This window comes from Phaseolus vulgaris, chromosome 3, assembly GCF_051622355.1.
Source record: "Phaseolus vulgaris cultivar YP4 chromosome 3, ASM5162235v1, whole genome shotgun sequence".
Taxonomy (NCBI): Eukaryota; Viridiplantae; Streptophyta; class Magnoliopsida; order Fabales; family Fabaceae; genus Phaseolus; species Phaseolus vulgaris.
Window position 1 is genome coordinate 39,847,258 of NC_143500.1, and position 16,987 is coordinate 39,864,244.

The 16,987-nt window shown below is 31.3% G+C and overlaps 2 protein-coding genes across 2 annotated transcripts; both read left to right on the plus strand.

Annotated features, from left to right (window-relative positions):
• The first annotated feature begins 9,690 nt into the window (after nt 1–9,690).
• On the plus strand, nt 9,691–12,395 carry LOC150028841 (G-type lectin S-receptor-like serine/threonine-protein kinase LECRK1). Its single transcript, XM_090300863.1, has one exon. It carries the CDS (start codon nt 9,888–9,890, stop codon nt 12,246–12,248), a length of 2,361 nt encoding a protein of 786 aa, XP_090156989.1. The 5' UTR covers nt 9,691–9,887; the 3' UTR covers nt 12,249–12,395.
• Nucleotides 12,396–12,915: 520 nt separating this feature from the next.
• On the plus strand, nt 12,916–15,824 carry LOC137807530 (G-type lectin S-receptor-like serine/threonine-protein kinase LECRK3). The gene has a single exon (XM_068608214.2). It carries the CDS (start codon nt 13,153–13,155, stop codon nt 15,571–15,573), a length of 2,421 nt encoding a protein of 806 aa, XP_068464315.2. The 5' UTR covers nt 12,916–13,152; the 3' UTR covers nt 15,574–15,824.
• The last annotated feature ends 1,163 nt before the right edge of the window (nt 15,825–16,987 follow it).

A 16,987-nucleotide genomic window follows, 5' to 3' on the forward strand; every position in this document is an offset into this window, starting at 1 on the left:
GGGGCTTGGTGAATATGTCAGCAACTTGCATGGCAGAAGTAATGGGCAACAGTTTGAGGAGACCAGAGTTAAGTTTTTCACGAATGAGGTGACAACCAATTTCTATGTGCTTGGTGCGTTCATGAAAGACTTAATTGGACGCTATTTGAAGGGCAAATTTGTTGTCACAGTACAGAGTTGCAGGCCGGGAGAGAGGAAGATGTAAATCCTGAAGGAGGTAAGACAACCATTGTAGCTCACTTGTGGTGGTGGCAAGGGCTCTATACTCGACTTTGGGACTTCGGAGGAGTTGCGGGAGATAGTTGGCTGCTTCTTTGATTTCCATGATATTAAGGAGTCGTAGATGGAATATCCAGTGACAGATTTGCGTGTGGTAAGACATGTTGCCCAGTCAGAGTCACTAAATCCACAGAGGTGAAGTGAGCTAGTATGAGAAAAATACAGTCCTTCACCAGGGGTGCCCTTGAGGTAACACAAAAGACATGAGACAGCTTGTTGATGATGAGTTGTGGGTGCAGATATGAATTGGCTTAAATTGTGGACAACAAAGGCGATGTCAGGTCGCTTGTTGGTTAAGTAGATTAGACGTCCAAGGAGTCTTCTGTATTGGGAAGTTGCATCAGCATCAAGAGGGGAGCCTTGATTGGGAGAGAGACGGGAGGTATGAGTCATAGGAGTGGCCACAGGTGCAGAGTCAAGCATGCCAGTTTCGTGAAGAAGATCAAGAGTATACTTGCGCTGACTTAAATGAAGACCAGAACTGTTGCGAGCAATTTCCAATCCAAAAAAGTAAGTGAGATTACCTAAATTTTTTATCTTGAAGTGATGGTGAAGGGATGCAGTAATTGTATTGGTTTCCTCCGTGTCATCGCCAGTTAAGAGCAAATCATCAACATAAACAAGAATAACAGTGAGTTTATCGTTATTATATTTAAGAAAAAGAGAATGATCAGCAGCAGAAATAGAATAATTATTTGATAAAAGAAAAGTAGAAAGTTTTGCGTACCATTGATGACCAACTTGACGAAGGTCATACAAAGACCGTTGAAGCTTGCAACATGCTGGGGAGAAGGGAGAGAGAGGCCAGGTGGAGGGGTCATGTATACCTCTTCATGGAGATCACCATGAAGAAAGGCATTATTGACATCAAGTTGTTTTAAAATCCAATTTTTGGTAGTGGCAATAGCAAGGAGAAGGCGGAGGGTAATGAGTTTAGAAACAGGTGCAAAAGTGTCTAAGAAATCAAGTCCTTCAAGTTGGGTGAACCCTTTGACAACAACTCTAGCTTTGTGGCGCTCAACAATGCCATCAGAATGGTATTTGATTTTATATACCCATTTACAACCAATAGTTTTCTTTCCTGGAGGGAAAGGGGTAAGTTGCCAAGTATTGTTAGCAGCAAAAGCTTGAAGCTCATCTTGCATGGCAGATTGCCAAGAAGCATGTTTGGAGGCTTCGTTATATGTCCAAGGTTCAGGATGAGAATTGATAGAGGAAATAACATTTCTAAAATTGGAAGATAAGGAATTGTAAGACAAGTAATTATGAATAGGATATCTACTACTTACAGTGTTGGTTGCAGTGTGGAAATCCGCAAGATAGGCAGGTTGTCGGTGAGGACGAACTGATCTTCTTGGAAATTGGGGTGAGGTGCTTCCTGGAGATGCAGGCGGTGATAATTCTGGTGGAGGTGCAATGTTGGATGCAGGATCAGAGACACTATTTGTTGGAAGATCAGAGGATAATGAGGCTGGTGGAGGGACAATATTGGGTGCAGGAGTAGAAGCACATGGCTCGGCAGGAGGTGCAGTATCAGAAAAAAAAATCAAAAGCAAAATTATATGCGTTAGAAATAGGGAGAGATAAAGTGTTAGGGTCCTTAGGCAAGCCACAGTCCAATTTATATGGAAAGTGGTTTTCATGAAAGATTACATGTCTTGATATCTCTATGCTATGAAACTTTAAATTTAAGATAATATAACCTTTTGTATTTTGCGGGAAGCCAAGAAAAATACCTTTGATAGATCTATCATCTAATTTTTTTTTCCTATGTGCAGTAATGGTACTAGCATAACAGAGAAAGGAAATGTCATATGGTTTTCTAAACAACTTTTCATGAGGAGTGATGTTATTAAGTAATGGAGTAGGAATAACATTTATTAAGAAAACAACATGATTTACAGCAAATTCCCAAAAAATAGGAGGAAGATTTGCTTGAAAAAGTAAAGCTCGAGTTACATTTAGTATGTGTTGATGATTACGTTCTACAATGTCATTTTGTTGTGGTGTTTCAACACAAGATTTTTGATGTATAATTCCCTTTGAAGCATAAAAATTTGACATAGCAAACTCAACACCATTGTCAGTACGAATCGTTTTGATATTAGTTTTGAAATGATTTTGAGCGAAAACAGTGAAGTTAATGATGTGTTGACGCACTTCAGATTTGTTATGCAGCAGAATAACCCAAGTATCACGCGAGTAATCATCAACAATAGTCAAGAAATAACGAAAACCTTGCATAGAAATTATGGAACATGGTCCCCAAATATCAAAGTGTACAAGATCAAAAATAGCAGAGGTAACAGTATTACTTAAAGTGAAAGGAAGTTTTCTCGGTTTTGCACGACTACAAGTGTCACATACATGATGAGTATCAACAGTAATAAAAGAGTATTGTTTGCTTAAGACATGTAATATTTCAAGTGAAGGGTGTCTTAGTCTATAATGCCACAATTTTTATCCGTGATATTACAATTAATAAAAGGAGCAAAACAATGCGGTTTAGAACGACTAGAAGCAGGCAAGGTAGTGACAAGGTACAAGCCAACGGTGGCTTTAACTGTACCAATCCTCTCTTGGGTGAGATTGTCCTGTATAATGCAGTGGATTGAAGTGAAAGTCAAAGTGCATTTAAGTTGGTGTGTGAGTTTAGAAACAAATATTAAGTTTAATTGAAAATGAGGCACATATAACACATCAGACAAATAAAACTTATCAGAAAAACGTACTAAACCAGAGTATGTGGCATAAACAGTTTGGCCATTTGGAAGATTAATTAAGACATGTTTAATTTTAGTATAAGTAGTAAAAACGTTCAAATTGTGACAAACATGATCCGTGGCAACAGAATCAATAATCCAAGACTCTTTTATAGCAGATAGTGAAGAGAGAAACTTACCTGTTGAAGAATGCTTTGTATTGGGGATTTCATCCGCAGAGAAGGTGCCGACTTGATTAATTTGAGTGTGAGAGGCAAGATCCTCAAGGTTTTGCTGACGCAAAATGTTGGTAAGGAATTGACACTGCTGTGATGTAAGTTGAATCATGTTTACATCTTGTTCTTTAGGAAAAAGCTCAGAAAAAGTGTCAGTAGTAATCATATTATTGGCTTGGGATGTCCAATTGGTGAATTTGTAGCCAGGAGGGAACCCATGCTTTTTATAACATGTGTCGACAGTGTGGCCAAGACGATTACAAAAAGTGCAGACTTTTCTAGTAGAAGAAAACTTTGAGGTTTTAACATTACTAGAAGGAAAACCCACTTTGCGAAAACAAACAGCCTCAGTATGACCATATTTACCACAAAAATTGCATGTAATGGTGTGGCTACTATTAAGACTATGAAGACTAGGGTTTTCATTAAACATTGCCTAAGAGATTTTTAAACCCAATAAAGATTTTGAAAGAGAACAAAAAAAGATAACCAAGAACTAATTTTCTATTTATATAGCTTTTTCACTTTAATAATAAAATATTCAGGTGTCATTTTAATTATATCATTTCTACTCTAAGACTATTTTTCTCGGTCCTTACAAATTTCCTAACCAAAATTTAAACATATACTAAAATCATTTACACACTATTCAATATTTCCAATAGGATTTCTTGTCATAGTCTCTTGTGCTATCTCCCATACATTTCAAAATCAGTCTTTTGAAATATAGAAATTACATTCAAAACAATGTTTTTATAAGAATCCATTATTTAATATTTTTCAATAAAAATTAAAGAGGATTAAGGTAATATATAAAAAGCACTACTGTAAACTTATGAGAACAGTTAAAGAAAGTTAATATGAGAATAAAAAAAAATTAAGGGAAATTTGATGAAATTTCAGAAAAAATTGTAATTTACTTTTAATTACATGTATAATTCTGATGATTTTTTTCTGCAACTCTATTAGGTGCAGTTTCAATTATAATTAGCTATTCCTTAAGCTACGGACTAAGTAAATAATCATTCTTCTGAAAAATAATAGTTTTGAAGTAAATTTAATTAGAGTTTTATAGTTATCCATCGTGAAATTACAATATCAATTAATCAAAAATTACTACTAACGTGACTTTTAAATAATAAGAATAATAATAATAATAATAATAAAATAATTTGTAACTTAATGGTTTGAATGACAAATAGAATAGTGATGCATTAACATACCATTTGAATTAAAAAAAAATAAAACTTATGAATGTATTAACAATAATCACAATTCAACCGCACTTATGTTAAATACAACACTATCTTCTTCTTACTCCAATATTGCTCTTTTCATCACCTTACTACTTTATATATCCTAAATAATTGTATTATCTATTAGATGTGGGCTTCAAAGACATGTGTGTTCATTGTAAGTATATATTGCAAAGAGAAATTAATTTTATCACTTCTCACCTTCACATTGAATTAATTATTAGATGCATTTTAAAATAAAGGCCTTAATTTAAAAATATTTCAAAATTCTGAGAATTAAATATTAAGAATTATAATTACAATTAAAATTGCACAAAAAATATATGTATTTTTAAAACTAAATCAAAATAATTCAAGTTTTTTAAAATATGAGTTCGTAAAAAAAAACTAGGAATTATATAAACCAACTACCATCAATTATAAAAATATGCAAATACTATTGAAATACTTATTATCCAAGATTAGTTGTTGATATACTTATTGTCCAAGATTAGTTATTGATATACTTATTATCCAAGGTTATTTTGCTGAGTTTTTAAAATAAATTATTGAAACTTTAGAAAATTTATTTGAAAAGTAAAGTTACACTTTCAAAATTTTAGAGAATTTAATTATAAAATATAAAAAATATATTAAAACTGTGTAGCTTTTAATTATTTATTTAAAAATAAATTTATTTGTATTTATTTATTAAAGTTTGAAAAATTTGAAGTGTTTTATTGAGGTTCTACAATAAATCATTGGAATTTAACGAAGGTAAAAAAAAATCTCTGTTATTTTGCTGAAGTTTTAGAAAAAAACTTTTGAAATTTGATGAAGGTTAAAAAAACTCCATTATTTTGCTAAGGATTTAGAATAAATTTTTAGAATTTAACGAAGATTAAAAAAAACTTTGTTATTTTACTGAGATTTTAGAATAAATCTTTAAAATTTAATGAAGGTTAAAAACCTATGTTATTTTGCCAAGGTTTTAAAATAACCTTTTGAAATTTAACAAAGATTAAAAAAACCTCAATTATTTTGCTGAGGTTTTTAAATAATCTTTGGAACTTAACGAAGGTTACGTTAATTAAATCAATTCTTAGGGTTATATCAACCTCTACTAAATAACCTCTGTTAAAATTTTTTCTTCTATGTTTACTGGTTTAACTGTGTTTTTATTCTTTCTCACTATTTTTTATGTTTATTTTTTTAATCTCGACCAATTTTTTTTAAAAAATATAATAGAACATAAAAGTAATGATTTAAAAATATAGAAAAACAAAACAAAAAGGTTATAAGATGATGATATTTATATGAAAACTTTTAAATAAGTAAAATTAATGTTAAACAATAAATGAAAATGTTGACAAGAATGAAAGTTAAAAAATATGTAAAAAATAATGTTGCAAAATATGATAAAGTTTAAATTTTTTTTTTAAAAGATGACACTTGGTAATGATATCAAAATATATAAAATTAATCTTTATTAATGTATGAAAAGTTTAAAAAGCACACAATTTTATACAATAGTATATTTACAAGGAAATATAATGTGAAAATTACGTAATGTTTAAAAAGATATATGTAAAAAGCTTTTAAAATAATCATTTAAAAAATGTGAGTATAAAAGTGATGATTAGTGAAATACAAAAAAAAAAAAATCTCATTGTTTTGTTTTTCTAATTTCTTATAACTAAAAATTTATAGGTGAGAATATGATTATTTTCATTTTATTATTCATTTATACATATACAAGTAGGAAAGAGGCCTTATGTGACTCTATAATTTTAAGAAAATAAAAAAGTAATAACGGTGGTCTCATAAAAATAATAGTAGATGATTTACATGTGTAGTATGCAGTTGTTTGATTATGTATTACCAAAAAAAATAAAGGATTTGATTATGTATTACTAGTAAAAAAATTGGTACTTCATGTCTCTATATATTTTGGGAGGGAAAAATCAGCAACAGTGGTTACATTAAAAAAGGAATGATTGTCTTAAATTATTTTGGATAGTTTATTTTCATTTTATATTTTAATTTTAAAATATAATTAAAAGTAAAATAAAAATATCTTTTTATATATTGTTATAGTTTTTTAATTTTACAATATAATTAATGATAAAATAAGAATATAAAATGTTCCATAAAAGAAAAATTCCTATGTTACTAGCGGAAATATAGTCGCAACAACGCTTGTATATCCATATTTTTCTCTTTTACTTAATTTTCACAATAGAAATTTAATATACATACAAAAATAATTTTGGATCACTCGAAAGTGAAAAACACTACAAGAAAAATTGGAATTACATAGTCAAAATCCGTATGTAATGTAAAAAAAAAAAAAAAAATAATTTTTCATTATTACAAATTATTATTTATCACTATCTATATTTTTTATTAATCCTAGAGGCCATTTTGCACTGGCTAGGACTCGAACCCGAGCCCATAGGACTCGAAACCAAACTCCAAATAATGTTACAAGCAATCTACAACAGTCAGGATTCGAACCCAAGTCTTTCTAGTGACCCAGGAAAGCATTGACCACTAGACCAGACAAGTTCTTTGGTCATATTATCATTTTTATTATACTTATACATATTAATATAATTTATACATATTAATATAATTTATACATATTAATATAATTTATACATATAATATAATTTATACATATTAATATAATTTATACATATTAATATAATTTATACATATAATATAATTTATACATATTAATATAATTTATACATATTAATATAATTTATACATATTAATATAATTTATACATATTAATATAATTATTATTAATAATAATAATAAAATAAATTATATTTATATTATTATTATTTATTAATATTATTATTAATATTATTAATATTTATTAATGTTATAATTAATATTATTATTAACATTATATTCATATTATTAATATTTATTAATATTTATTAATGTTATAATTAATATTATTATTAACATTATATTCATATTATTAATATTTATTAATATTATTATTATTATTATTATTAGTATTAATATTCATATTATTATTAATATTATTATTAATATTATTAGTATTAATATTATTAGTATTAATATTCATATTATCAATATTATATTCATATTATTAATATTAATTTTGATATAAATATACATTTAGATATTTATTGTGTGTGTATAGTAGTTTTATTTGACTTGAGTAATATTACTTTTATCCGGATATAGATAGATAGAGAGAAAAAGGAAGAAATTATATAATATTAATATAACTTTAATACTATAAATACATATATATTGATTAATATATTTCTTTATTTAATCATTAATTTTTGAAAACTCATGGTTAAATTTAAATTTACTTTCATATTATATATATATATATATTAATATAAAATTATTTGATATCTTATTTTCAAATATAGGTTATTATAGGTAGTTGTGAAGTTTTTGTTAGATGGCTATATAGGTGCTTGTATCTTACACTTCTTTTTTGATTTGAGATTCTTGTATAAGGATTGAAATATCCTTAAAATGTTTTGTTTAATTTTTTTTATTCTTTGTCGATAAAAAAAATCTTATTTTTAAATATTTACTTACATAGATTAAAATTGATATAATGTATAATTTTTAAAATATTTTAAATTATAAATTATTTAATCACTTTGTCATTATGATTTATATATTAGTAGAAAGGGTTGTTTAGTAACAACTTTTTACATAGATTTATGGAATAATTAATATAGTTTAAACTATAATGATATGCTAACTAGTAATCTGTATTAGAGATTTAATTAATAGTTAATGTAAAAGTCATCATTTTATGTTAAAAGATAATATTGTTTGTTGACAATATTCTTTACTATATATAACACACAAGTAAAACCAACTACCTATAATGAACTTAATTAAGTCAATATGATCGTAAAATAATAATTAATATGATAGTTGATTTTAATGTAATAGGTAATATGATGACTATGAGTATGACATATATTAAATTTGATTCATACTAATAGATAATATAATAAATTATGTTTAGATTCAAGTAGATTATAGATAAATTAAATGTGATTCATATGTTAATATTGTTAGTATCATTAATATTGTTAGTATTATTATTATTATTAGTATTATTAGTATTATTAATATTATTAATATTTTTAGTATTATTAATATTGTTAGTATTATTAATATTATTAGTATTATTAGTATTGTTAATATTGTTAGTATTATTAATATTGTTAGTATTATTAATATTGTTAGTATTGTTAGTATTATTAATATTGTTAGTATTGTTAGTATTATTAATATTATTAATATTGTTAGTATTATTAATATTATTAATATTGTTAGTATTATTAATATTATTAATATTGTTAGTATTATTAATATTATTAATATTGTTAGTATTATTAATAATAATAAGTATAATAAAAATCATAATAAAACTAAAGAATTTGCTTAGTGTAGTGGTTAAATTTTACTTGGTTGTTGAAAGATTGCTGAAGGAATCTGGCTTCGAATCCCATTCACTGCTAATATTTACATACGGAAAAAATCTGTATGTAATTCGCGTTTTTCTTGTAGTGAAACAAAAAATAATATATAAAAAAAATGATGAATTGATTAAACAACTTCTTTTTTCTTTTTATTTGTTTTGAGTCTCTCTACTTCTTTAAGTTTTTTTTCTTCTTCCATTGGTAATTTTTGGATCGGAGAGTGTGATGAGTTTCACGTTAAAGTTAAGATTGACTTCATGGTAGATACAAAAAAATAATGGTATGATTTTACCAAAAAATGTAGTTGCTTGAAATGGAGTGAAAATAGTTATTGGAAATAAAGATTACTTTATTTGATATGTAAGATTTGGTGTAAAAACTTGTGAGAGTATTCTTTTTTTTTCTTGTTATTGTCTTAAAATAAAAAATTTAAGAAAAGATTGAAAAGTCAATTTGTCTATAAAAACGGTACATTTATATTTTTTAAGTAATTAATATAAAATGACAAAATATTTCATTGTACTACTAAAATGAGTTATATTAAATAAAGATAGAATCGGAAGAAATTTGTATATTTTAAAATAAATTTATAGTTTTTTATTTTAAAATAAAAATAAAAGTAAAATAAAAATATTAAATATGTATATTTTTTTATATATTTTCATAAATATTTTATGATTAAGATGGATTGAACGTGTGAAGTAGTTCGGACTTTCCACTCTCACCAATTAAAGAATCGGCAATTTCCATTTACTTTATTTCTTCTCCATATATTCAAAGATAAATTCTATGGCTACCAAACGTCTTTGGCGGGGGGACTGGACCACTGCATGATGAAAGTCGGTCAACTCTGAAATCACCGGAAGTAATCTCTGTCATAAAGTTTTGTTTGAGTTTGATAAGCTACAACTTTTGTTTCAGTTTCCAAATCCTATGGCCTTCCTAGCCCTTCTGTTGTCGCTGTTATGCATGCTATTTGCAAAACAAGGTGAGAGCATCATAGAGGCAGGGTCTTGGCTCTCTGCTGAACTTGGGAATCATAGTTCATGGGTATCACCTTCTGGCCATTTTGCTTTTGGCTTTTACCCACAAGGCACTGGCTTTGCAGTGGGTATATGGCTGATTAGTGCTGCTAGTCCACCTCAAAATACTATTGTCTGGACAGCTAACCGTGATAGCTTCCCACTCCCCGCAAATTCAACGTTGAATATCACCACCACTGGTCTGCGGCTTTTCCCGAGTGGGAGAGAAGGCTATGCTCTCATTTCACCTACTAATGCAACTTCAGCATCTATGCTTGATTCTGGCAACTTTGTGCTCTATACCGACAATGGCAGTACTGTTGTTTGGCAAAGCTTTGATCATCCAACTGACACTTTACTAGGAGGTCAGAGTTTAGTTACCGACGTCAAACTGGTTTCCAGTCTGTCCCAAACAGACCATTCCAGTGGAGCTTTCTTTATCGTCTTGCAAGGAGATGCAAACCTCGTTGCCTATCCCGTCAACAGCGCAGCATCTGCGGATGATGCTTACTGGGCTTCAAACACTTGGTCTAAACCTTTCACACAGCTCAGGCTGAATGTCACGGGCTATCTTTGCTTTAATGATGAGATTGCGTGTTTGTATAATAACAGTAGCCCTGGAAACAAAATCAGACAACACAATTCAATCTACCGTGCAACACTTGCTGCAGACGGGAACTTTATACTGTATGAGCACCAATTTGAGGACAGTAGTGGTTCTACACATGTCCGAGTACTGTGGAGAACCTCGATTGAGGCATGTCAAATCAAGGGGTTTTGTGGGTTTAATAGTTATTGCTCAAACGTAACAGGCGATGAGGTGTGTCAGTGTTTTCCTGGTTTCGTCCCCTCCAACAGCAGTCGTAACGTGTCTCGGGACTGCGTACTGGCCTATGCAGAAGATGGTTGCCAAAGCAATATTATGTATAATATTACTCAGTTGGAGGGTGTGTATTGGGCTGATAGTCCATATTCTGTCATACCGATGAGGAAGAAAGAGTGCGAGAAGTCTTTATTGGATGATTGTGATTGCACGGCGGTATTATATTCAAATGGAACCTGCCAAAAATACGCACTCCCGCTAACATATGGCAGACGGCTTCAAAACTCATCCATCGTGGCACTCTTCAAGAATTCTTTCGGAATCCTCCAAAATCCAATTTCAACCAACTCCTCTCAGAAGCCTAAATTCAAGGTGGTTACGGATAACAAGAAAAGTCTGATAATGATTCTAGCCTTTACTTTGGGTTCCATTTCATTCTTATCTTTGATATTTGCAGTCTCCGTTTTCATCACTTACAAGCGGAATCTGCATAAGTATAGAACGTTGGCTGCAAGTGAGAACCTGGGATTTACTGGAGAATGTTCTCTGCGTTCATTTTCTTTCGATGAACTTGTCAAATACACTGGAGGGTTCACGGAAGAGATAGGGAGAGGATCATTTGGAGCGGTTTACAGAGGCGAAACAGGTGACGACACAAGTATCGCTGTAAAGAGATTGGAGAGAGTTGCTGAGGATGATGGGGAGAGGGTATTTCGAAATGAGATTACTTCCATTGCTCGAACACATCATAGGAATTTGGTTAAGCTCATTGGTTTTTGCATAGATGGAGCTAGGAGTCTTCTTGTTTACGAATACGTAAGAAACGGGTCTCTTGGAAGTCTTCTCTTCGATGATGAGAAACAAATATCCTGGAGAGACAGACTAAAAATTGCATTGGATGTTGCTAGAGGAGTCCTTTATCTACACGATGAGTGCGAGGTCCGCATTATCCATTGCAATATAAATCCTGGAAATATACTACTTGATGAAACGTGGACTGCAAAGATCTCTGATTTTGGATTTGCAAAACTAATAAAGAAGTCTGACCATTCAAGAATGAGAAAAGAGGATGATGGGACAAGAAAGTACTTGGCACCTGAATGGCAGAAGGATGCACCAGTGTCTGTAAAATTTGACATTTACAGTTTTGGAATGGTGGTGCTGGAGATTGTGTGCCGCAGACGCAGCATAGAAATGAATGTTTCCTCAGAAGAGGAGATACTTCTTTCCAGCTGGGTATATAAATGTTTTGTTGAAGGGCAATTAAATAGGGTTGTGAAGGAGGATGAAGTTGTAGAGTGGAAGATAATGGAAAGAATGGTGAAAGTGGGGTTGTGGTGTGTGCAAGACACTCCTTCTCTTCGTCCTTTGATAAAGAATATCATCTTGATGTTGGAGGGATTGAAAGATATTCCAATTCCTCCCTCTCCAACCCACCCCCATTATTAAATATTCCTAGGAGCATCTTCTTTCATTGCTCTGTGTCTGCACTACTGTAGTTTCATTTTCATCTTCAGTTCTTTTCTTATGTCTTCTCTCCACTCGCAGCTTGCCACCTTCAAAGTTCATGGAATAAAAGACTTTAATTTTCGTAGTAGGTTTGAATAAGTCTTTAGTTTCCATTTTATTTGGGTTTTTTTCTTTTTCCTTAAATATATAATAAATTGAAAATTTTGAAGATTCAATTAGTGTACTATAATAATCCTTTCACAACCAAAACAGATCAATAAATATGGATTTTAAATGTAGATTGCAATTTGAAAAAGAAGGTTATCAATTGCTCACTTACCACCGTGTGACTTCTTTCAGACAGAAAAGTTGTGGACCACTAAACCCAGTTTACTCGCTCCAAATTGCATATCTCATACGGAAATTATAACTTGTGGCTAACAGCATTCCTGCGTAAAGTTGATGTAATCGCGGCGGAAACGATGTGGTAGGAACAGAAGAGAGAGAATGAACAAATAAGGTTTATGAGAGGGATTGTAGTCAATACTTAACACCATGAAAAACTCTTGGACAAAATATTTCCTCGTCTGTCACAAAATATTTTATTCTAAATTTAAATAAAAGTGATTTATATATTTGCTGAACTGGCATTTAATACATGGTCCTGACCAATTTCGTGATAATTTATGAAGAAATTGTTTCTTGTGTGTTTCATTCTTTTGTTGACTTGGTGATTGAAAGACTTGAGCATAAGAAGTCTTGCATATTGATTTGATAAAATGAGCCCGAAAAAGCAAGTATTGGGAGACCATTTGCCTAAATGTAAACCAGGCAAGGGCAGTGAAATAGAAAATAAGGACCTTGCTTCTGGTTTCTCAGGCTGAAATCATCAAGTTCTAATGTTATGGACATCATTGCTGTGATTATTATTACCTGCCTGTTTCTCATGTCTTTGGCCACAAGAGTTGAAACGCAGCAGATAGCACTCGGTGCCACACTTGAACCAAAGAGTACTACTACTAATGCTTTCTGGCTTTCTCCTTCTGCTCAATTTGCATTTGGTTTTTATCCACAAGAACAAGGTGGTGGTTTTGTCGTTGCAATTTGGCTGGTTAGCGGGGAGAACAAGACAGTGGTATGGACTGCGCAACGGAACGATCCTCCAGTAACCTCAGGTGCGAAGCTACAACTAAATATGGATGGTAAACTCGTACTGACAGACGAGCAAGGAGAAGAGAAGGTTATTGCGGATAATTCCAGTGCAAAAGCTCTCTCTGCCTCCGTGCTTGATTCTGGAAACTTTGTGCTCTACAGCAATAATAACAACATCATATGGCAGAGTTTCGATTACCCAACAGATACTTTGTTAGGTGGTCAATCTCTTCCAAATGGGCATCAACTGGTGTGCAGTTCATCAGAGAACAACCACTCAAGTGGACGGTTTCGTATAAAGGTGCAGGATGACGGAAATCTTGTTCTGTATCCAGTGGACACAACAGACACAGTAACGAATGCTTACCGGATCATTAATTATAATTATTTTGCTCGTAATCCTTTTAAGGATACTCAGCGGTATATCGACCAAAATGGTACACTGCGGATTGTGAATGAAAGCAGTGATGGGAGAACTATGAATGTTCTAAGTGTAGTCAGTGATGATGGGAACCAGATCATCTATCGTGCAACCCTGAATTATGATGGGTTATTTCATCTGTATGCTCATTTTAAGAATGGTAGTATCAAAAATTTGGCACATTGGCCGCAGGATAGAGACATGTGTTTAGTAAAAGGTTTTTGTGGCTTCAACAGCTATTGCACATACGTTGATGATCAACCAGTATGCTCTTGTCTTTCGGGTTTTATCTCCATACATCCAAACGACTCCACTCTGGGCTGCAAAAGGAGCTTTCCGAAGGAAGATTGTAGGGGGAAGAAAGACAGCACAACCTCTTATGAGATGAAGTCGAAGGAGAATATTGCATTGGTGGATGGTCCTTATTTAAAGAATGAAATGTCACAACAAGAGTGCTCCGCTACTTGCTTGGCTGATTGCAATTGTGAGGCTGCATCTTACGACGGTACAAACTGCATGAAACAGAGGCTGCCTTTGAGATATCTCAGATGGACAATAGAAAATGATGGTAGCAGATTGCAATCGTGGAAAGTGGGAATGCTATTGTGGAAAGTGGGAGACAGCCTCAGCAATCGGACAGGGAGCGATAATCCTGTGCCTGAACAACCACCAATCAAAGTAACAAGTAATAAAGCAACGGTGCATATTATTGTCATTACATCCATTTTTTCTCTGCTTTTATGTTCAACCATTGTCATCTCCAGCCACTACATGTACAAGATTCGGCTTTTGAAATATAAAAGATTGAAGGAAACTGGGAACTTGGGCCTGAATGAAGAGGTGACTTTGAGAAGGTTTTCATACAGCGAACTCAAAAGAGCCACAAACAATTTCAAGATAGAACTGGGAAAAGGGTCTTTCGGAGCAGTTTACAAGGGGGCGTTGGAGAAAGGTAAGAGGTTGATTGCTGTGAAGAGACTGGAGAAGTTAGTGGAAGAAGGAGAAAGCGAGTTCCAAGCAGAAATGAGAGCCATTGGGAAAACCCGTCACAGGAATCTAGTTCGTTTGTTGGGTTTCTGTGCGGAGGGTTCTAAAAGGCTTCTGGTGTATGAGTACATGTCCAATGGTTCCCTTGGAAACCTTATCTTCGTGGGTAAAAGTCAGAGACGTCCAGAGTGGGATGAGAGAGTAAGAATAGCGGTGGAGATTGCGAGAGGGATAATGTATCTCCATGAAGAGTGTGAGGCACCAATCATTCATTGTGACATAAAGCCTGAGAACATCTTGGTGGATGAGTTCTGGACTGCCAAAATATCCGATTTTGGGCTGGCCAAACTTCTCATGCCCGATCAAACCAGAACCATGACAAGGGCTAGAGGGACAAGAGGGTACGTGGCCCCTGAATGGAACAAGAATGTCCCCATATCTGTCAAGACTGATGTTTATAGCTACGGAATAATGCTGTTGGAAATTCTATGTTGCAGAAGAAACTTCGAAGTTCATGTCTCTGAACCTGAGGCGGTTATGCTCTCCACCTGGGCTTATAACTGTTTTGTTGCAGGAAAACTCAATAAGCTTTTTCCTTGGGAAGTCGTGGATGACAAAACTGCTGTGGAAAATATGCTTAAAGTGGCACTTTGGTGTATCCAAGATGAACCTTTTCTTCGCCCAACAATGAAGAGTGTCGTATTGATGTTAGAAGGGGTCACGGACATAGCAATTCCTCCTTGTCCCACTTCCAATTCTGCTTGAATTTTCTCTGTCAAGGAAATGTTGCAGTGTTCATGAATCATGTGCTTTTTACTTTATTTGTTTGTCTTCTGTTTCAGTTGTTATATTTTCTCGTGCTGTTAAGGTAGCAAGACAGAAGCTGAACTAGTAATTTTCTATGTTAGTTTATGTTTAAGCAGCAGATATATAAGTTTGCTTCATGCTTCTGTCCTATAAAGAAATGTTTGACTAAGTAGTTGAATTTCATCTTTATGTATTTTTGTTTTTAGAAATCACAACTTTAAAAAAATGTTTCATTACACGATTTTAACAATTTTTATAACTTTTTTTTTATGTTTTTCTGTTTATAGTTTCTTCTCATTGAAGTTATACTTATAAATATCACTTCAGGGGTTATTTAGACGTCCTATTTAGAGGGGGTTTTTTATTTAGAAAATACTTTTTTTATCCAAATTAAATTTTATTAATAAATTAAAAGGTGATATTAATTGAATGGAATTTTAAAAAAAACTTGTTCAACTAAATAAAATATAATTTTTTTAACTTACATTAAACTTTTTCATCCATTTATATAATATTTTCTTGTTCTTTTAATTTCGACGTAAACAATGAAAAACATAATAATTACTACTTTTCTTTATAATGAAATTGATGAATCAATTTAAAATAAATTAAAAAAATTATTAAAATGAAGATAATAAGTAAAGAAATTAATTTTATAGTGTATATATTATAATATTTATTTCTTCATTAATTTGAATTGATTTTAATTGAATAATAACCTTCTTTACTCATTTTTTTAATTTTCTCTAATTTTGTTCAAATAATATAAAATTTTAATTTATTAACCATAGTGGAAAAAAAATATTTCCCAAATAAACAATATCTAAGATAGTTGTGTCAACAATCTATCTATTTTATTTTCATTATCAATTAAAAAATGTGTACAAAACCTAACAAATAAAAAAATACAAACAAATAAAAATAACACACGCAAACATGTAGGCAAATTGATTAAAAAAAAATACTCTTACAATTAACGAAAATAACCTTAAATAAAAGGATGATATAAATAAAAAAAATATTTCTAAAACCCTTTTTCAGGAAATATTTTTTTGAATTCCATAAATTCTTTTCCAAAATGCATTTTCAAATGTCATGTTCTGATTTTTTTTTTTCATAATAAATTTCTGAATTTAGGTTTTCAGAACACATTTTTGAATTTTGAAAATTTTTTTCATAATATATTTTCAGATTTTGTATTCTGGATTTTCTTTTTTACAATGTATTTTTTGCATTTTGGATTTTCTTTTCTATAACGAAATTTTGACTTGGTGCAAGAAGAACTTGTCAAACATGTATTCTAACAAAAATTGAAATCATGTTAACAAGTATGACCTCAAGAGTATTGAAAAAAGAAATTAAAATCGTGTAT

Coding starts and splice junctions, on each gene's coding strand:
- LOC150028841 (XM_090300863.1), top strand. CDS start 9,888: ATGGCCTTCCTAGCCCTTCTGTTGTCGCTGTTATGCATGCTATTTGCA.
- LOC137807530 (XM_068608214.2), top strand. CDS start 13,153: ATGGACATCATTGCTGTGATTATTATTACCTGCCTGTTTCTCATGTCT.